We start from the raw sequence: 17,737 nt of genomic DNA, 5'->3' as shown, positions 1-17,737 counted from the left end.
ATGATCTACCGAGGTGTTGTTTTTCATTTTGTGTGTGTATAATTTATTATTCCTTTGCAATGTCTTGACATGCAACTATTTATCATCAAAGTGTCTTATGTAATTGCTAAATTGAGTTAAGGTTCGTATTCACAGTCTTGTTCTTTGTTTTCAGTTTTGGGAGTTTTTTTTCTAATACTAAATACGTAGTTTAGGATTAAAAGAAATATTTAAAGGCCGTCTAATGGTGCAAAAGTCATTTGGGTTATATTCCCTACAAAGCTATGTTATTATACGGTCCAAGTAGGCTTGCAAACTCTCTCTTACAGTAAAAAATAACCATTATTCACTTTTTTAATTCCTTCACACTTCATGACATAAGGTTTCATCATGGAATGAGTATGGAGTGAGCTCAGGAACTGAGCCCGCAACACAAGGGTCGTTGCCAGAACCTACATCCAGGGCAGTGATCAGAGTAAGCTCTAATCACTGCTGATAACCACTTTACACTAACCTCTGATCACTGCTGATAACCACTTAACACTAGAAGTCCCAGAGAGGGGTCATTTAACATTTCTACTTTTTAGAACCCAGAGACGGGTCGAATGACCTGAAGGATTTTAGGTAACATCTCATAATCACCGTCTTTTGTTCTGTAATTAAGGCCATTACTGTCATACCACAGGAGGTTGTTGTTTTCCATTGAGTTTAGCCATTTAGTTTCTAGTTAGTTCTATTCAGTTGACCCTCTTTAGGGACTTCAGGGGGGAGCTGGACATTTCTGGGACTTCTAGTGTTAAACCACCGCTGTCAATCTCTTTTAGCAGTATTTAAGTGATGTTTTCTTTTTGGGGCGCTTATAGGCTACAACTTGTTGAAATTCAAGTTCCATAGAGCCACTATAGAATAAAGTGAAAAGTAATAGAAAACAACTTACAAGTTTGAACCATTTTCTTTTTCGCACCCACATAAAGAAAGTTAGGCATATTTGGTGTTTTAAAAGTCTGATCTATTAAGATATAAAACAAATCCATAATTTACACTGTATATTGTATAAAAAAAATCAAAATACCAAAATTATCCTATACTGTATACCCCAAAATGAAATCAATAAAAAAAATCTCCATTAACTGAAAAAAAATGTAAAAGTTAATTGTCTCCGAAAATTTCAACATAAATCATTTCTCTTAACTAAGAAAATTAAAAAAAAAATATATAAACAAATTTGGTATTGTCGTAATAATGAACCTGTCCTGAAATTATGTTTCCCCAGTCATTTTATCTCCCAGTGAACGCCTTTAATAGATAGTGGGTAAACTCCATTTGAAGTGAATATTCAAAGTTATATTCTGATAAATTTCATAAATGATCTTTTAAGAAGCTGAAGCTTAAAGGGGTATTCTCATCTCCAAGATCCTATCCTCATATGTAGTAGGTGTGGTAGTAATAAATAATAATAATAATAATAATAATAATAGCAAGTACCTCCAATTACAAATGTAGTATGGTTCCGCTGATATAGCCATGTCTATTACCTCATGTGCAGTGCATTGCAGTTTAGGTATTCATGGTTAGATCCACTCATATAGTGAGAGTTATGCGGGCTTTACACGAGATGAGCTATTGTGCGATGCATCGTCGGGGTCACGGTTTTCGTGACGCACATCCGGCATCGTTCACGACGTCGTCTCGTTTGACACGTCCGAGCGACGCAGTATTGCTCACAAATCATAACTCGTGTACTCGTCGCTCAGTTTTAAAAAATTGTTTAATTAAAATAGCGCCGGTTGTTCATCGTACCCGGGGTAGCACACATCGCTCCGTGTGACACCCCGGGAACGATGAACACAGCTTATCTGCGTCCCGCAGCTCCCACCGGCTATGCTGAAGGAACGAGGTGGGTGGGATGTTACGTCCCGCTCATCTCCTCCCCTCCGCTTCCATTGGCTGGCGGCTGTTTGACGTCGCTGTGACGCCGAATGTCCCTCCCCCTTCAGGAAGAGGATGTTCGCCGCCCACAGCGAGGTCGCTCAGCAGGTAAGTACGTGTGACGGGGGTTTCACGACTTTGTGCGACACGGGCAGTGATTTGCCCGTGACGCACAAACGAAGGGGGCGGGTACGATCGATCGTGAAATCGCACGATTGGTCGACTCTTGTAAAGTCCGCATTAGTTAGTTAGTTAGTTGCTCGTGGTCGTAGAGAAGGATACCTAAGCTGCAATTCCCTGCACATGAGGTAATAGACATGGCTATATCAGGAGAATTATACTATACTAGAAGGTGTCTTTGACGTCGGATCAATTTAAATATATACATGTCTTACCACAATTTAAATATATACATGTCTTACCACAATTATGTAACGGATATATTTCTATCTATGTATACATGTGGTCATTATATATGTGACGCCTTATTTCTGAATATGTATTCTCATTGTTTATGCATGTATGCGCATTATTATATATATTATCGCTACATATGTGGTTGTGAATATGTGAGAGTGGCCGGTATCATTCTCCTCCCTGTCTCTTCACGCATCTTCTGCTTATTTTACGTCCCTTTCTTATCTATTTATTCCTACTAGGGTATATCGCGACTTTTTTGCGGAAGGTTCTTTTAACTGACTTCCCGTCCTTCTTACAACTGTGGGCATTTTTGCCCTGTTCACTAATGGACGGTCTGGCGCCTTTTACTAAGGCGGACTTACCCGATGACGTGTTAGAGGGACGTCTTTATCTCCTGACGCGGCCGCGGCTGGCGTCCTTAGCAGCGGAATTCCGGAAGTGCTGTGACGTCACAGGAAGTTTTCTTCCCTCCGGCTTCCGCTGCTGAGGATCCAGTGCGGCGCGGTTCGCTATACCCCGGTTCTTATGATTAACCTAATGAGGGGGCGTTTGTCGATTGGGGTTGGACCCTATATAAGATTTACTCCTGCACTATTTTTAGTCGTCCCCCGACGAAGCACACGGAGAGAAACACGTGTTGGGACGTTGGTCCCCACGTGCTACCCTGGCCCTCGGCGTCATATTCTCCTGGTAGGTTGCTCTGCCCTTGGCTATTATCTGTTTTTGGCCTCTTTGGCCGCTTTTACTCCTTTTGAGCTTTGTCTGCCTGGTGTTACTAATTATGGTATGTCTGCCGTTACTCAGTAGAGACTTGTTCTCCTGAATGAATGCCTGGGACACGTGGGGTTTTCCCCTCCAGCACCATTCCCTTGGTCCTATATTTATTTATGTATGCCTACAATTGATTCCCCTACAGCATTTATAATAAAATAATTATATTTTCATAATATGGCTTGTGTGGGTACATTTGCTATCTGGCAAAATGAAAGACTCTTTCTTCTTGGTTTCATTCATTGGTAGAGTTGTTGCCATTTTAATTATTAAGTGGCCCTCTTTTGATTTATACTAGAAGGTGGCCCGATTCTACGCATCGGGTATTCTAGAATTTACGTATTGTGTAGTTCATGTATGATTTTTGTTATAGATATATATATATATATATATATATATATATATAGATGTTGTTGTGTGTAGTTACCAAGTGTTTGTGTAGGGCGCTGTACATGTTCTGGGTGTTGTCTGGGTGTGGCGGGGGGTGAGAGCGGTGTTGTATGTGTGTTGCATTGTTTGTGGAGCGCTGTGTGTCTGTCGCGTTGTTTGTGTGTGTGTTGCGCGGTTTGTGTGGGTGTGGTGTGTTTTGGGGGGAGGTATGTTTTGTGCAATGTGTGTGTTGTGCGGTATGTGCGTATATTTATGTATGCCGCGGTGTTTGTGTGTTGGGTGTTGTGTGTGTGCAGCGTTGTCTGTGTGTGTGGGTGTCTGTGTATGGCGGTGTTTGTGGTTCCCTGTGTGTGTGTGTGTGTGTGTTGGGGGGAGGTGTGCACCTCCCATCGTGCTCCATCCCCCATGCTGCGCACCCCCCATCATGCCCCATCCCCTATGCTGCGCATTCCCCATCGTGCTCCATCCCCCATGCTGCGCACCCCCCATCGTGCTCCATCTCCCATGCTGCGCACTCCCCATCGTGCTCCATCCTCCATGCTGCGCACTCCCCATCGTGCTCCATCCTCCATGCTGCGCACTCCCCATCGTGCTCCATCCTCCATGCTGCGCACTCCCCATCGTGCTCCATCCCCCATGCTGCGCACCCCCCATCGTGCTACATCCCCCATGCTGCGCACCCCCCATCGTGCTACATCCCCCATGCTGCGCACTCCCCATCGTGCTACATCCCCCATGCTGCGCACTCCCCATCGTGCTACATCCCCCATGCTGCGCACCCCCCATCGTGCTACATCCCCCATCGTGCTACATCCCCCATCGTGCTACATCCCCCATGCTGCGCACTCCCCATCGTGCTACATCCCCCATGCTGCGCACCCGCCATCGTGCTCCATCCGCCATGCTGCGCACTCCCCATCGTGCTCCATCCGCCATGCTGCGCACTCCCCATCGTGCTCCATCCCCTATGCTGCGCCCTCCCCATCGTGCTACATCCCCCATGCTGTGCACTCCCCATCGTGCTACATCCCCCATGCTGCGCACTCCCCATCGTGCTACATCCCCCATGCTGCGCACCCCCCATCGTGCTACATCCCCCATCGTGCTACATCCCCCATCGTGCTACATCCCCCATGCTGCGCACTCCCCATCGTGCTACATCCCCCATGCTGCGCATCCGCCATCGTGCTCCATCCGCCATGCTGCGCACTCCCCATCGTGCTACATCCCCCATGCTGCGCACTCCCCATCGTGCTACATCCCCCATGCTGCGCACTCCCCATCGTGCTACATCCCCCATGCTGTGCACTCCCCATCGTGCTACATCCCCCATGCTGCGCACTCCCCATCGTGCTACATCCCCCATGCTGCGCACCCCCCATCGTGCTACATCCCCCATCGTGCTACATCCCCCATCGTGCTACATCCCCCATGCTGCGCACTCCCCATCGTGCTACATCCCCCATGCTGCGCATCCGCCATCGTGCTCCATCCGCCATGCTGCGCACTCCCCATCGTGCTACATCCCCCATGCTGCGCACCTCCCCATCGTGCTACATCCCCCATGCTGCGCACTCCCCATCGTGCTACATCCCCCATGCTGCGCACTCCCCATCGTGCTACATCCCCCATGCTGCACACTCCCCATCGTGCTACATCCCCCATGCTGCGCACTCCCCATCGTGCTACATCCCCCATGCTGCGCACTCCCCATCGTGCTACATCCCCCATGCTGCGCACCCCCCATCGTGCTCCATCCCCCATGCTGCGCACCCCCCATCGTGCTACATCCCTCATGCTGCGCACTCGCCATCGTGCTACATCCCCCATGCTGCGCACCCCATCGTGCTACATCCCCCATGCTGCGCACTCCCCATCGTGCTACATCCCCCATGCTGTGCACTCCCCATCGTGCTACATCCCCCATGCTGCGCACTCCCCATCGTGCTACATCCCCCATGCTGCGCACTCCCCATCGTGCTACATCCCCCATGCTGCGCACCCCATCGTGCTACATCCCCCATGCTGCGCACCCCATCGTGCTACATCCCCCATGCTGCGCACCCCCCATCGTGCTACATCCCCCATGCTATAATAGTTCTCCTATTATACTCAGAGAGGAGTATAATAGGAGGACTGTAATAGGAGGAGTAGTCCTGGGGGGAGAGGAGTATAATGCCGGCTCCCTGCACATGTGTACCGGGAGCCGGTGTACACTGGTAACTATAATACACATCGGGTAACTAAGGGACCTTAGTTACCCGATGTGTATAATGGTTACCAGCGTTCACGGGCTCCGTCAAGATCCCAGCATCGCAAGGTTATGTCTGGCGCTGCTGGGATCGTGACGGAGCCGGTGTACACTGGTAACTATGATACACATCGGGTAACCAAGGGACCTTAGTTACCCGATGTGTATAATGGTTACCAGCGTTCACTGGCTCCGTCAAGATCCCAGCATCGCAAGGTTATGTCTGGCGCTGCTGGGATCGTGACGGAGCCGGTGTAGAAGCAAGAGATATCCCAGGATGTTGTGAGTGTGTGGATGTGATGTGTGAGGTGTGTGTGAGAGTGAGTGTGATCTGATGTGTGTGTGTGTGTGTACTCACCTGGGAGTCGTAGCTCCGTGTCAGTTGGGCCAGAGCGAGCGTGCATTGCGTGAGGGGGGCGGGGCCTGCAGAGAGCCGGGGCGAGAGGCCAATCCGTGTGGGGGGGCGGGGCCATGACGAGCCCAGCGGCCAATCAGCTTTGTGTCACCATAAGGACACAATTTTGGAGCATGACAGACAGACAGACAGACAGAATAAGGGAATTATATATATAGATTTCTAACTGGAGGGATTTGCTAATATTATTATTATTATTATTATACCTACTATATATTGGGATAGGATCTTGGAGATGGAAATACCCTTTATTTTTTCTGATACTCTGCTCCAAACTAACTTCAAGTACAACATTTAGTCTTCCTACAGCTGCCTCTAGGGGGAGTTCATGAGCTTTCTGAATATCATTATAAATTAAATGCATAAACTATAATAGGTACAAGTGCTACTCGTGAAATATGCAGATAGCATTCTTAGGCCTAAGCCACACGGCATGAAAATCGGTGCGAGTGGAGTGCGATAAAAAATCGCATTCCACTCGGACAAATATTAGCCTGTGTGTCAGCACCCATGAACGATTATTTTCTCAGCCCTAATGGGACCGAGAAAACAATCGCAGCATGCTGCGATTGTAATATGAGACTCTCTCTCACACCCATTCAAGTCTGTGGGGCGAGAGAAAGATTGCACTGCACTCACAGTACACCGGTGTACCACGAGTGCAGGGCAAGAATCACAATAGCCGGCTACGGAGGAAAGAGGGAGATAAATCCCTCCCTCCCATCCTCCGGGCCGGCCCTCCCCCCACAGCTGAAGTCCGCTCGCACGGTCGGACCTCAGTCGCAGGGACACTTGCATGACACTCGGCTCTGCTGTACTGCCAGCGTGAGCAGAGTGTCATGCGAGGGAATTGCAGTAATCCCCGTGTGGCCCTGGCCTTACAAGAAAATCTGATATTGGAATGAACCCTAGGATACAATAAGAAATTATAAAATAAAAAAATAAAATGGTCTTCAAGGGGGGGACACTCGTTATATAGAATTTATTATAATCCTTCATCTCATGGCTTCTACATATTACATTTTTAATGTATATCAGTTATTCTAGAAGATAAAGTATGAAGGAAAATTTCAAGAATACAATTAACTTTTATGACTCATATCATTTATATTCATTTTCCCTTATTTTAGTAATGACTAATAAATGTATAAGGGTTCATTTGCATCACAGTTTTTGGCTAGACAGTGTGCCCTAGGGATATATGGTATATACAGCGGAAGAAATAAGTATTGAACACGTCACCAATTTTCTAAGTAAATTTCTAAAGGTGCTATTGACCTGAATTTCTCTCCTGATGTCAGTAGCAACCCATCCAATACACACAACAGTAAAAGAAATCAAACCATAGCTGTGTCCATAAATGTAATGATGTGTAATATTGAGAAATGACACAGTGAAAAGTATTGAACACGATTACTGAAATGTATTTCATACTTTGTACATAAGCCTTTGTTGGTGATGACAGCTTCAAAATGCCTATTGTATGTAGAAACTGGTCCATTCTTCCACACAAACACTCTCCAAATCCTAAAGGTTCCGTGGGTCCTTCTATAAACTTTGAGCTTTGTTTCCATCCATAAATTTTCTATTGGATTCAGGTCAGGTGATTGGCTCAGGCATTCTAACAGCTTTATTTTCTTTCTCTGAAACAAATACAGCATTTCCTTGGCTGTCTATTTGGGGTCGTTGTCTCATTCAAGTGTCCATTTTCATTTCATCTTTATCATCCTGGTAGATTGCAGCAGGTTTTTTCAAGAGTGTCTTGGTACATTTTTCCATTAATTTTTCAATTACACGAAGTTTGCTAGTACCATATACTGAAAAACAGCCCTACATCATGATGTTCCCACATGCAAAATTTACTGTTGGTATGGTGTTTTTGGGGTGATATGCAGAGCCTTTTGGCCTCCAAACATGGTGTGCATTATGAAATTCAAAGACTTCAATTTTGGTCTCATCTGGCAAGACTATATTCTTCCCGTATTTCACAGGCTTGTCAAAATATTGTTGTGCAAACTTTAAACTCTATTGAACATAGTTAATGCACAATTACGTGGTGAGTGTGCATACAGGCCATGGAGTTTGAGTGCATTACTTATTGTTTTCTTTGAAACAATTGTACATGCTCATTCCAGTTTTTTCTGTGGCTATCCACTGGTGGTTATTGGCCCTTGGACAACTCTTCTTGTTATTTATTTTACTCCTCTGTCTGAAATCTCATAGGGAGCTCCTGATCTTGGCCAGTTTATGGTGAAATAGTGTTCCTTCCACTTATGGATTATGGCCCCAACAGTGCTCACTGGAATCTTTAGTAGTTTAGAAATTCTTCTGTAACCAATGTCACCGGTATGTTTTGCATTTATAAGGTTTCAAAGGTCTTGAGACAGCTCACTGCTTTTACCCATCATGTCATGTTACTTGTATAGCACTTTGTTAATGAGTCGCCATTAGTTGAATCAACTCTTATTATTTTTCACTAAATGTCAGGATTGCTTTCTGATTACTGATAGATTTCAGCTGGTGTCATGACTTTTTGCACCTTTTTCTTCATGTGTTCAATACTCTTTCTATGTGTCATTTCTCATTATTACACATAATTTAAAGACATCTATGGTTTGATTTCTTTCCCTTTGTGGATTGGATGGGTTGTTACTGTCATGGTGAGCAATTCCTGTCACTTTTAAAAATATATTTACTTTAAAAATTGTTGGTGTATTCAATACTTATTTCACTCCCACTGTATGTGGTAACTTAAAATGAAATTACATTACATATATGTGCTTCAGATGATATGTGCCATGTATAATGAAGTAATGGAGATATAATATTTTCACTAACTAGTCTCCTTACTGAGTTACATCCTGTTATTTAGTACTATAAGAGTTGATTGTAAAACAGAGTCACCAATTAGGAACATTAAAGGGAATCTGTCAGCAGGTTTTTGCTATGGAATCTGAAACTGCATGCTATAATGGTTAACACAGAAAATTCAGCGATGCCTCTCTTATCAAGGTCCGTGGTATTGTTTACTTGTGATGATTGTTTTAGCACCGGACCTTATTAATGCTGGCCTACATTGCCTCATGCCTGGCAACCCAACATGTCCCCTTCTGTGATTAGCACCTCACTTTCAGTTTACATTGTCTATGGAGAGCCTGGCAGGGGCAGCATTGCTAAATCTTAAAACTAATTGTCCAGTTAACTAAGTTGTACATCGTTGGATTCAGGGTCTCTTTGCTTACAGCTTCCTGCTCTCAGATTAGGTAGCAAAAATCCAGATTCCCTTTAAGATAATGTCTTGTCTCAAGTCATTGCTTTAAAATATTTTACCAATGTTTTTTGTCTTGCAGATCTCCCTCGACAAGATGGAAAAATTGCTATCGTTACCGGAGGTGCCAAAGGCATAGGATACTACACTGCAAAACATTTAGCAAAACTTGGAATGCATGTGATCATAGGTAGGTCCTTCATTTTTCCCTGCATTCTTTATTTATGGGAACAAGGGTCAATGAACTATCTTCAGCCATGCCAGGCTTAGACAGCCAACATTTCAGACCATTCCTGGACCTTTCTCAAGACGAGTGGCAAAAGTTGAAGCTTATGGGTCGAAAAGCAAAAGCTCCAACAGGATCCCCAATTACAGCAAGTCTTTAACATAATTGATTTTTTTATATAGGCCAAAGGGACTTTTGGGGCTCTCTAGGCTCCTGGACCTGGATGTGATTGAAACCCCTGCATCTACTCTAGTTACGCCCCTGCTTAAGGCCCTTGTCAGATAGTTCCCACTTGTGTAGCTGTCTGTATGCATTACATTGGAGCGCTGTGCTTTACTGTTGGATTTCTTTGGATCTACACCTTGAGTGCCCACCATATTTTCTCTTATCAGATATGAAAACAAGCGATATTGTATGTAGCATAGAACTCCTTTTGTAAAAAATGCTACATAAAGGCCATGATGCTGAGACACAGGGAAGTCCAACATAGGTTTAAAGGGATGTAAAGGCGGCGTCACACGATACGATATATCGGGCGATATGTCGTCGGGGTCACGGATTCCGTGACGCACATCCGGCATCATTAGAGATATCGTACCGTGTGACACCTCCGAAAGACTGTGAACGAGCAAAAATACTCACCTTATCGTTGCTCGTTGACACGTCGTTCATTTTCATAATGTCGTTCCTCCTTCTGCGCGCCGGTTGTTTATCGTTCCTGAGGCAGCACACATCGCTCCGTGTGACACCCCAGGAACAACGAATACAGCTTACTTGTGGCCACTGGCAATGCGGAAGGAAGGAGGTGGGCGGGATGTTACGTCCCGCTCATCTCCCCCCCCTCCGCTTCTATTGGCCGGCCGCTGTGTGACGTCGCTGTGAACGTCCCTCCCCCTTCAGGAAGAGGATGTTCGCCGCCTACAGCAAGGTCGTTAGGGAGGTAAGTACGTATGACGGGGTTAAACGACTTTGTGCGCCACGGGCAACAAATTGCCCATGACGAACAAACGACGGGGGCGGGTGCGATCACTCATGCGATCGCACGATTAATCGGTGCGTGTGACGCCGGCCTTAGTTACAAAAAAGCTGAAATACAAAATAAAAATCTTCAATATTTTGTTATTATTTAATTAATTTGTTTCTCGCGTAATCTTTCTGTTTACTGATTCTAAATGCAAAGTTTTCACCTTGAACACTAAGGTTAAGGTTATGTCCAGTAGTTCCACAGCGCTGCTTTGGTTGAGAGTGCTTAATTCCAGCACTAGGAGTTACTGGAAAGTGTAACTGGGAACTGAAAATGGAAAAAAAAGAACTACAATCCGAAAGTAAAACATTCCAAAAATACCGTATTTTTCAGTATATAAGATGCACCAGATTATAAGACACATCCCAAATTCAGAGATAAAAAAGGAGAAAAATAAAATTGGGTCCGTTTTGTAATCCGGTGGTGTCTTACTGGAGAGGGCAGCAGCAGTGATGGAGCAGAGTGACAGGAGGCAGGGGCAATGGGTGTCCCAGAAACTGTAGTCTGTGCTGGGGCAGCTGTGCTGGGGCTGTGGCAGAGGCTGGGCCTCAGGCAGCTTTGTTGATCCTGGGACAGCTGTGCTGGGGCTCTGGCTTCGGCAGTGGCTGCTGCGGGTGGTGAGGGCTTCAAAGAAATTGCACCGCAGAGTCAGCACAGATTGAGCTCTCGGCTCAATGGCAAGCAGAGATCTCATCTGCGCAAGTGCCACCTCCGAGCGCCATTTTCCTTAAGTCCGCTACTCAGAAATCAATGGGCCGGAGGCGGCGTGTGCGCAGATGAGAGCTTGAGCTGAGAGCTCCATCTGCACAAGCGCTGACTTCGGGCAGCATTATTTGAAGTCCTCAACGCCTGCTTTGCAGCACCAGTCCAGCCGCCAGGGTTACTCCGCACAGCCGCCCCAGCACCAGCCACCAGAGACCCCACACCAGACGCCGCAGCACCTGCACAGCCGCTGCAGCACCAGCCCAGCCGCCGGAGCATTCCTCGGCCTTATGCGACCCCCTTCACCGCCCCGGTAAGCTACATTCAGATTATAAGACGCACCCCTCACTTTCCTTCCAAGTTTTTGGGAGGAAAAGTGAGTGTTATAACCTTAAAAATACGGTATATTTAGTATCTGGTTCTAATTAGTAAAAAATATAAATCAAGATTGGGATGAGATCATTAATTTATGGGCAGTCTATTAAAATTAGACGACGGAAAAAGAAAAGATCAGCTCACCAGTGGCAGAAAAAATCGGATCCAAAATACTGCAGGTGCACATATCAACAAAACCGGCGTCCTCGGGTTAGCCTCGTATAGCAAGAAAGGTAGAATCTAGATCAGTGTTTCTCAACTCCAGTCCTCAAGACCCACCAACATATCATGTTTTAAGGTTTTCCTTAAGATTAGACAAGGAATAATTCCATCACCTGTGCAATATTAATGAAAGCCTGAAAACCTGATTGAGGAAAACCTGAAAACATTATCTGTTGGTGGGTCTTGAGGACTGGAGTTGAGAAACACTGATCTAGAACTTTATGAATACAAACTCCAAATTTATTTATGTATTTTTAAAGAACAAAAATTAGAAACACTAAATATCATGTCAAAAATGAATCCTCTTGGTCATATCTGAAACATCATAAAGGTCTCTTTGACGCATTTCGGACAATAATGTTTTTAGTCATAAGTAGATATATTGACTACATTATAACATTCAAATACCTCAATAAATTTGGAGTCTTTATTCATAAAGTGCTGGATTCTACCTTCCTTACCATTTATTAAATAAAAATTACTACTGATTACCTTTCAAAACTATATAAACTTGGCCTTGTGAAATTAATGGGTAGAAGAGATAGAAAACGCAGAAAAAAACACCCCAATGCTATGGATGTGTGAGGAAGAAAAATCTGCCTCTTCCATCTTTTTTTTTTTTCCAAAAGATTTTTCTGCATTTCTGTTCTGTATAAAGTGATCCCTAAATGAGAAACTCTTAGGCTATGTGCCCACGGGACAATGTACCCGCGGATATATCCACAGGTACGTCCGCAGGTTTCCCGCAGCAGCTTCCCGGAATCCGCAGCTATCCATCGCTGCAGGATTCCAGTGAAATATCTGTGGTAAACCTGCGGACATTCGTGCGACTTACCTGCGGAAGTCCCGACCTCTATCTCCATAGTGGAGGGCCCGGAATTCCGCAGATATTTCCGCAGGAATAATTGACCTGCAGTTACGTTCATCTGCGGGACATCCACAACAAATTCCACAGCCGCACATATCGCATCATTGATACAGCACTCCCCATGTCCCATAGGATAACATGGGGAGTGTTTGTACTTGCTAAAACCAGCGGATTTATCTAGAAAATCCAGATAAATCTACAGGTTTTCCATGGCAAAATCTTACCAATTTCTGGCATGGCTGTACCTGCTCCCATAATATAAATAAATTTAAAAAAACAGCGTGCGCCCCCACCTCCTAATTTTGATACCCAGCCATGATAAAGCCAACAGCTGGAAGCTGGTTTTCTCAAGCTGGAGAGCCCCATGCTTATTGAACCCCCGTCAGCTTAAAAATAGCAGCCTGCAGCTAACCTGAATTGTTGCATCCATTAGATGAGACAATTCCAGCCTTTACCCAGCTCTTCACGATTGCCCTGTTGTGGTGGCAATCGGGGTAATAAGGGGTTAATTTCAGCTCACAGCTGCCACTTAGCCACATATTAGTAATGGGAGATCTATTTATTTATTTTTATACCACGATTAGACGCGCATAGTGTCTGTGATTGGAAGGATCAGACACACTGTCACTCACTGTGGGGGCGCATCTGACTGCAACCAAACACAGATGCCGGTGGGTGGAGAAAGTGAATATGTATGAAGCTAATGAGCAGCCCCGGAATTAGAATGAGAGGCCAGGAGTACAGCCGCGTCAGAGTCTTGGTAAGTAACGCTCTAATCCCTGAATCCTTTCCACTACCATTTTTAAGTACTGGATTCTGGTCCCCATATTATATAGAAACTGGTGTCTGGCCAGATACCTTGGATCCATTGTGGGCCGGAATTGAGGTTTTTTTTATTAAACTGGTTAGACCCGCTGATCCAGGGTATCTGTGAGTCCGCCTATCACTAGGGTGAAAATCCACTGCAAAAACGCTAAAAAAGAATAGACATGGTTATTCTTTTAAAAGCGCAAGAAAACCAAGGAGGTTGATAAAACTGTCAGGAAAACACCGCAGGTGTCTTGTGTGTGCATGATATTTGTGGAATCTCATAGGGACTGGGACTGTGTAGGCAGCATTTTATTAGCATGGATTTAAATAAAACCAAGAATCTATACTAAAAACGCTGCAAAAGTGCAACAAAAAAGCCATGTGTGAACATAGCCTTACACTTTCAAGCTTTAGGCCCAGTGCGTGCTAGAAAAAGGATTTTTTTTCAAGAAATGTCTTTAGTCTGAAAGATTAGCGCACTTGCGGTAAAAAAACGCACCAATAACGCACCAAAAAACGCATGCATTTTTACCTCATTTTTGTGCGTTTTTTCCGCAGGTTGGTCCCTGCTTTTTTTTTATCATTATCTATGGCAAAAAAGCAGGTACTTGCAGAAAAGAAGTGATATGCTCATTCTTTTTCTCAAAAAATTTTGCAGAAAGAATGTTCTTGAGAAAAAAACGCAATGTGCACAGCTATTTTTTTTTTATTCTGTTGATTTTGCTGGGGAATGTCTGCAGAAAGGTTGCAACCATTTTCTCAAGAAATTTTTGCAGCAAAAACGCAAAAATAAATGCAGGTAAAAACGCAGTGTGCGCACAGGACTTTAAAGCTACAGTATATCGTGCTTTTCAGTGAGTACAGGGATTGAGAGCAATAACAAGCAGTTTAATAGTCTGCTTTAGGCCTGAAACACACTTCCGTTAAAAACATGCACGTGCTGCGAGACACGTATTTGTGTTGCGTGTGGTAAGTACGTGTCTCGAGTACGTGCGGACCACGTGTGTTCTACGTGTGCTATCCGCGATAGCACACGTAGAACCGGTAATTTGCATACTCACGTGGTTCGCGCTGCTGTCCGTGGTGCCGATCTTCGGTCTCCAGCCCTGCCGTCTCCCCGCTGCTGCTGCTGCCGGCCGCAGTGAAGTGAATATTAAATGAGCATAATGAGCAGCGGTTGGCAGCAAGTGGCAGCAGCGGCAGAGACAGGAGGGCTGGAGAAGGTGAGTAAATGTTTTTTTTTTTCACTGACACGTGTGTTTTCTCCGGCGCGTGTCACACGGGACCGCATCCACACTACACCCGTGTGGTACGGGTGCAGGCCGTGTGACACGCGTGCTGCCGGAGAAAATGTGGACGTGTCAGCGTGTAGAAAAACGGACAAACGCACACGGGGACACATTCCGTGTGGTTTTACGTGTGTGTGCCTGCTACAATAGGGTAGCATTGCTGAACGTGTCTTCGTGCCGCCGGAACATGCAAAAAATAGCAAACACGTACCGGCGGCACAGATGCGTGTCGGAGGCCTTAGAAGGAAAGCAAAATTTAATAAGAGGGTAATTGATGTTTGTGTAACAAGATATATTAGTTTGGCCCATATGCTTACACTATATGTACGGCATAATTACAGACACTAGGCACACTTTAAATATCTGACCAGTGATGACTTAACTTATTGTTCTGAGCTTGCTCTTTTATTCTACTTTATTTTCCTAATCCATAAGACCTTCATTCTATATCAAAACATAAGTGGCATTATATAACAATTATCACTTCATTGTAATTCAAGCAATAAACAATTCTCTGATCCATTGCAGCTGGAAACAATGAAACTGATGGCAATGAAGCAGTGACAAGAATACAACGAGACACCATGAATAAGAAAGGTATGCATTTTCATTGCAGTCAATGCCATGACTGGCGGAGAGCTAATGGAGCAGTCTCCTGAATAGTTACACTGCTTAGCAAACCATAAGGCATTGTCTTGTGCTTCGGCTTGGCTGTTCTTTGTCATACTGAGCTTTAGTGGGTTTGAGAAGTCATAAATAAACATTCCTTCTATCTTAGGTGTCCATTTGCATTCAATGTGAGGAGATTTATTCTTAATCATAAAAAGTGGGTGATTTTAAAGGGGTTCTCCAAGATCTCTTCTAGATCCTTTACAGTCTGGCTTCCGTCCTTTACACTCAACAGAAACTGCCCTTGTCAAAGTGACCAATGACCTATTGACAGCAAAACGTAATGGTGACCACTCTGCTTATTCTTCTTGACCTTTCTGCTGCCTTTGACACTGTTGACCACCATCTCCTTCTCTCTATGCTCCACTCTATCGGCCTAAAGGACACTGTGCTCTCCTGGTTCTCTTCCTATCTTTCTGGCCGCTCATTCAGCGTATCATTTGCTGGCTCCACATCTTCTCCTCTTCCTCTCACTGTTGGGGTCCCTCAAGGTTCAGTCCTTGGCCCTCTTCTTTTCTGCCTCTACACTGCCCCAATTGGTCAGACCATCAGCAGATTTGGCTTTCAGTACCATCTTTATGCTGATGACACACAGCTATACACCTCCTCCCCTGAGCTCACCCCCGCTGTACTACAGAACACCAGTGACTGCCTGACTGCAGTTTGCAATGTCATGTCTGCTCTCTATCTGAAACTTAACCTTTCCAAAACTGAACTTCTTCTTTTCCCTCAATCTTCCAACTTTCCTCAACCTGACATCTCCCTCTCTGTGTGTGGCACAACGATAAGCCCTAGGCCGCAAGCCCGCTGCCTGGGGGTTATACTTGACACTGATCTCTCCTTCACCTCCCACATACAATCTCTTGCCCGCACCTGCCGCTTGCACCTCAAGAACATCTCTAGAATCCGCCCCTTTCTCACAATGGAAACGACAAAAACCCTCACCGTGGCCCTGATCCACTCTCGCTTGGACTACTGTAACTCTCTATTAATTGGTCTCCCCCTAACTAGACTCTCTCCTCTACAGTCAATCCTTAATGCAGCAGCCAGGGTCACCTATCTGGCTAACCGCTACTCGGATGCCTCTGCTCTGTGCCAGTCATTGCACTGGCTGCCCATATATCATAGGATCCAATTCAAACTGCTTGTTCTCGCCCACAAAGCTCTCCACAGTGCAGCACCCCCCTACATCTCCACCCTCCTCTCTGTCTATCAGTCCACCCGTTCTCTACGCTCTGCAAGCGACTTTCGACTAACATCCACACTAATTCGAACCTCCCACTCCCGGATCCAAGACTTCTTCCGAGCTGCACCAACCCTCTGGAACGCTCTACCCCAAGAAGTTAGGACAAATCACAACTTACTCAGCTTCAGACGCACCCTAAAGACGCATCTTTTTAGGGCGGCCTATCACACTCCCTAATCAGATTCGATTCACATAGTCCCTCTACAACCTCTCACAACATAGCTCCACATCAAACTCCATGGCACCCAAAGGCATCTCAAGGCTCTCGGGCCCACTGGTCCAGGAAACCATTATCCAGCCCCATTTCCGTGAGATGGTTGGATTGTCATTGTAAATAAGCACTTGAACCTTGCCTCTCCCCCCATCTCATTGTAGATTGTAAGCTCTCACGAGCAGGGTTGTATTTTTTTGTATTTTGTATACACTGTATTTTGTATACACTATTTTTTTTTCCCCTCTAAATATTGTATTTCTATAACTGTTACTTGTTTGTATATGATCCTCCTGAATTGTAAAGCGCTACGGAATATGTTGGCGCTATAGAAATAAAGATTATTATTATTATTATTATTAAATATGATAAAATAAATTAAAATAATTAACATACTTTAATTATTACACATTTTTCTAAATACAGATATTTAGGAAAAACATATGCTTTATCTAGTGCACTCTGTCAAGGTTTTAAAGATCATTAAACACTGTAAGGAAACAGAGTGCACCAGACCATAGGGGAAACAGAGTACACCAGCCCATAGGAGAAACATAGTGCACCAGCCCATAGGGGAAACAGAGCGCACCAGCCCATAGGGGAAACAGAGTGCACCAGCCCATAGGAGAAACAGAGTGCACCAGCCCATAAGGGAAACAGAGCGCACCAGAC

The 17,737-nt window shown here is 45.0% G+C and overlaps 1 protein-coding gene across 2 annotated transcripts in view; it reads left to right on the top strand.

The window, feature by feature from the left end:
• Positions 1-17,737, top strand: part of DHRSX (dehydrogenase/reductase X-linked) — a 405,907-nt gene that overhangs the window by 77,978 nt on the left and 310,192 nt on the right. For both annotated transcript variants that reach the window (XM_075335466.1, XM_075335468.1), the window contains exons 2-3: positions 9,506-9,613; positions 15,468-15,536. In XM_075335466.1, coding sequence (XP_075191581.1) covers positions 9,506-9,613; positions 15,468-15,536 — 177 coding nt within the window. The remainder of the gene's footprint in view (positions 1-9,505; positions 9,614-15,467; positions 15,537-17,737) is intronic.

Source organism: Anomaloglossus baeobatrachus, chromosome 2 (assembly GCF_048569485.1).
Source record: "Anomaloglossus baeobatrachus isolate aAnoBae1 chromosome 2, aAnoBae1.hap1, whole genome shotgun sequence".
NCBI classification, from domain to species: domain Eukaryota; kingdom Metazoa; phylum Chordata; class Amphibia; order Anura; family Aromobatidae; genus Anomaloglossus; species Anomaloglossus baeobatrachus.
The sequence above is the reverse complement of the archived record's forward strand: the minus strand, read 5'-3'. Positions and strand labels throughout refer to the sequence as shown.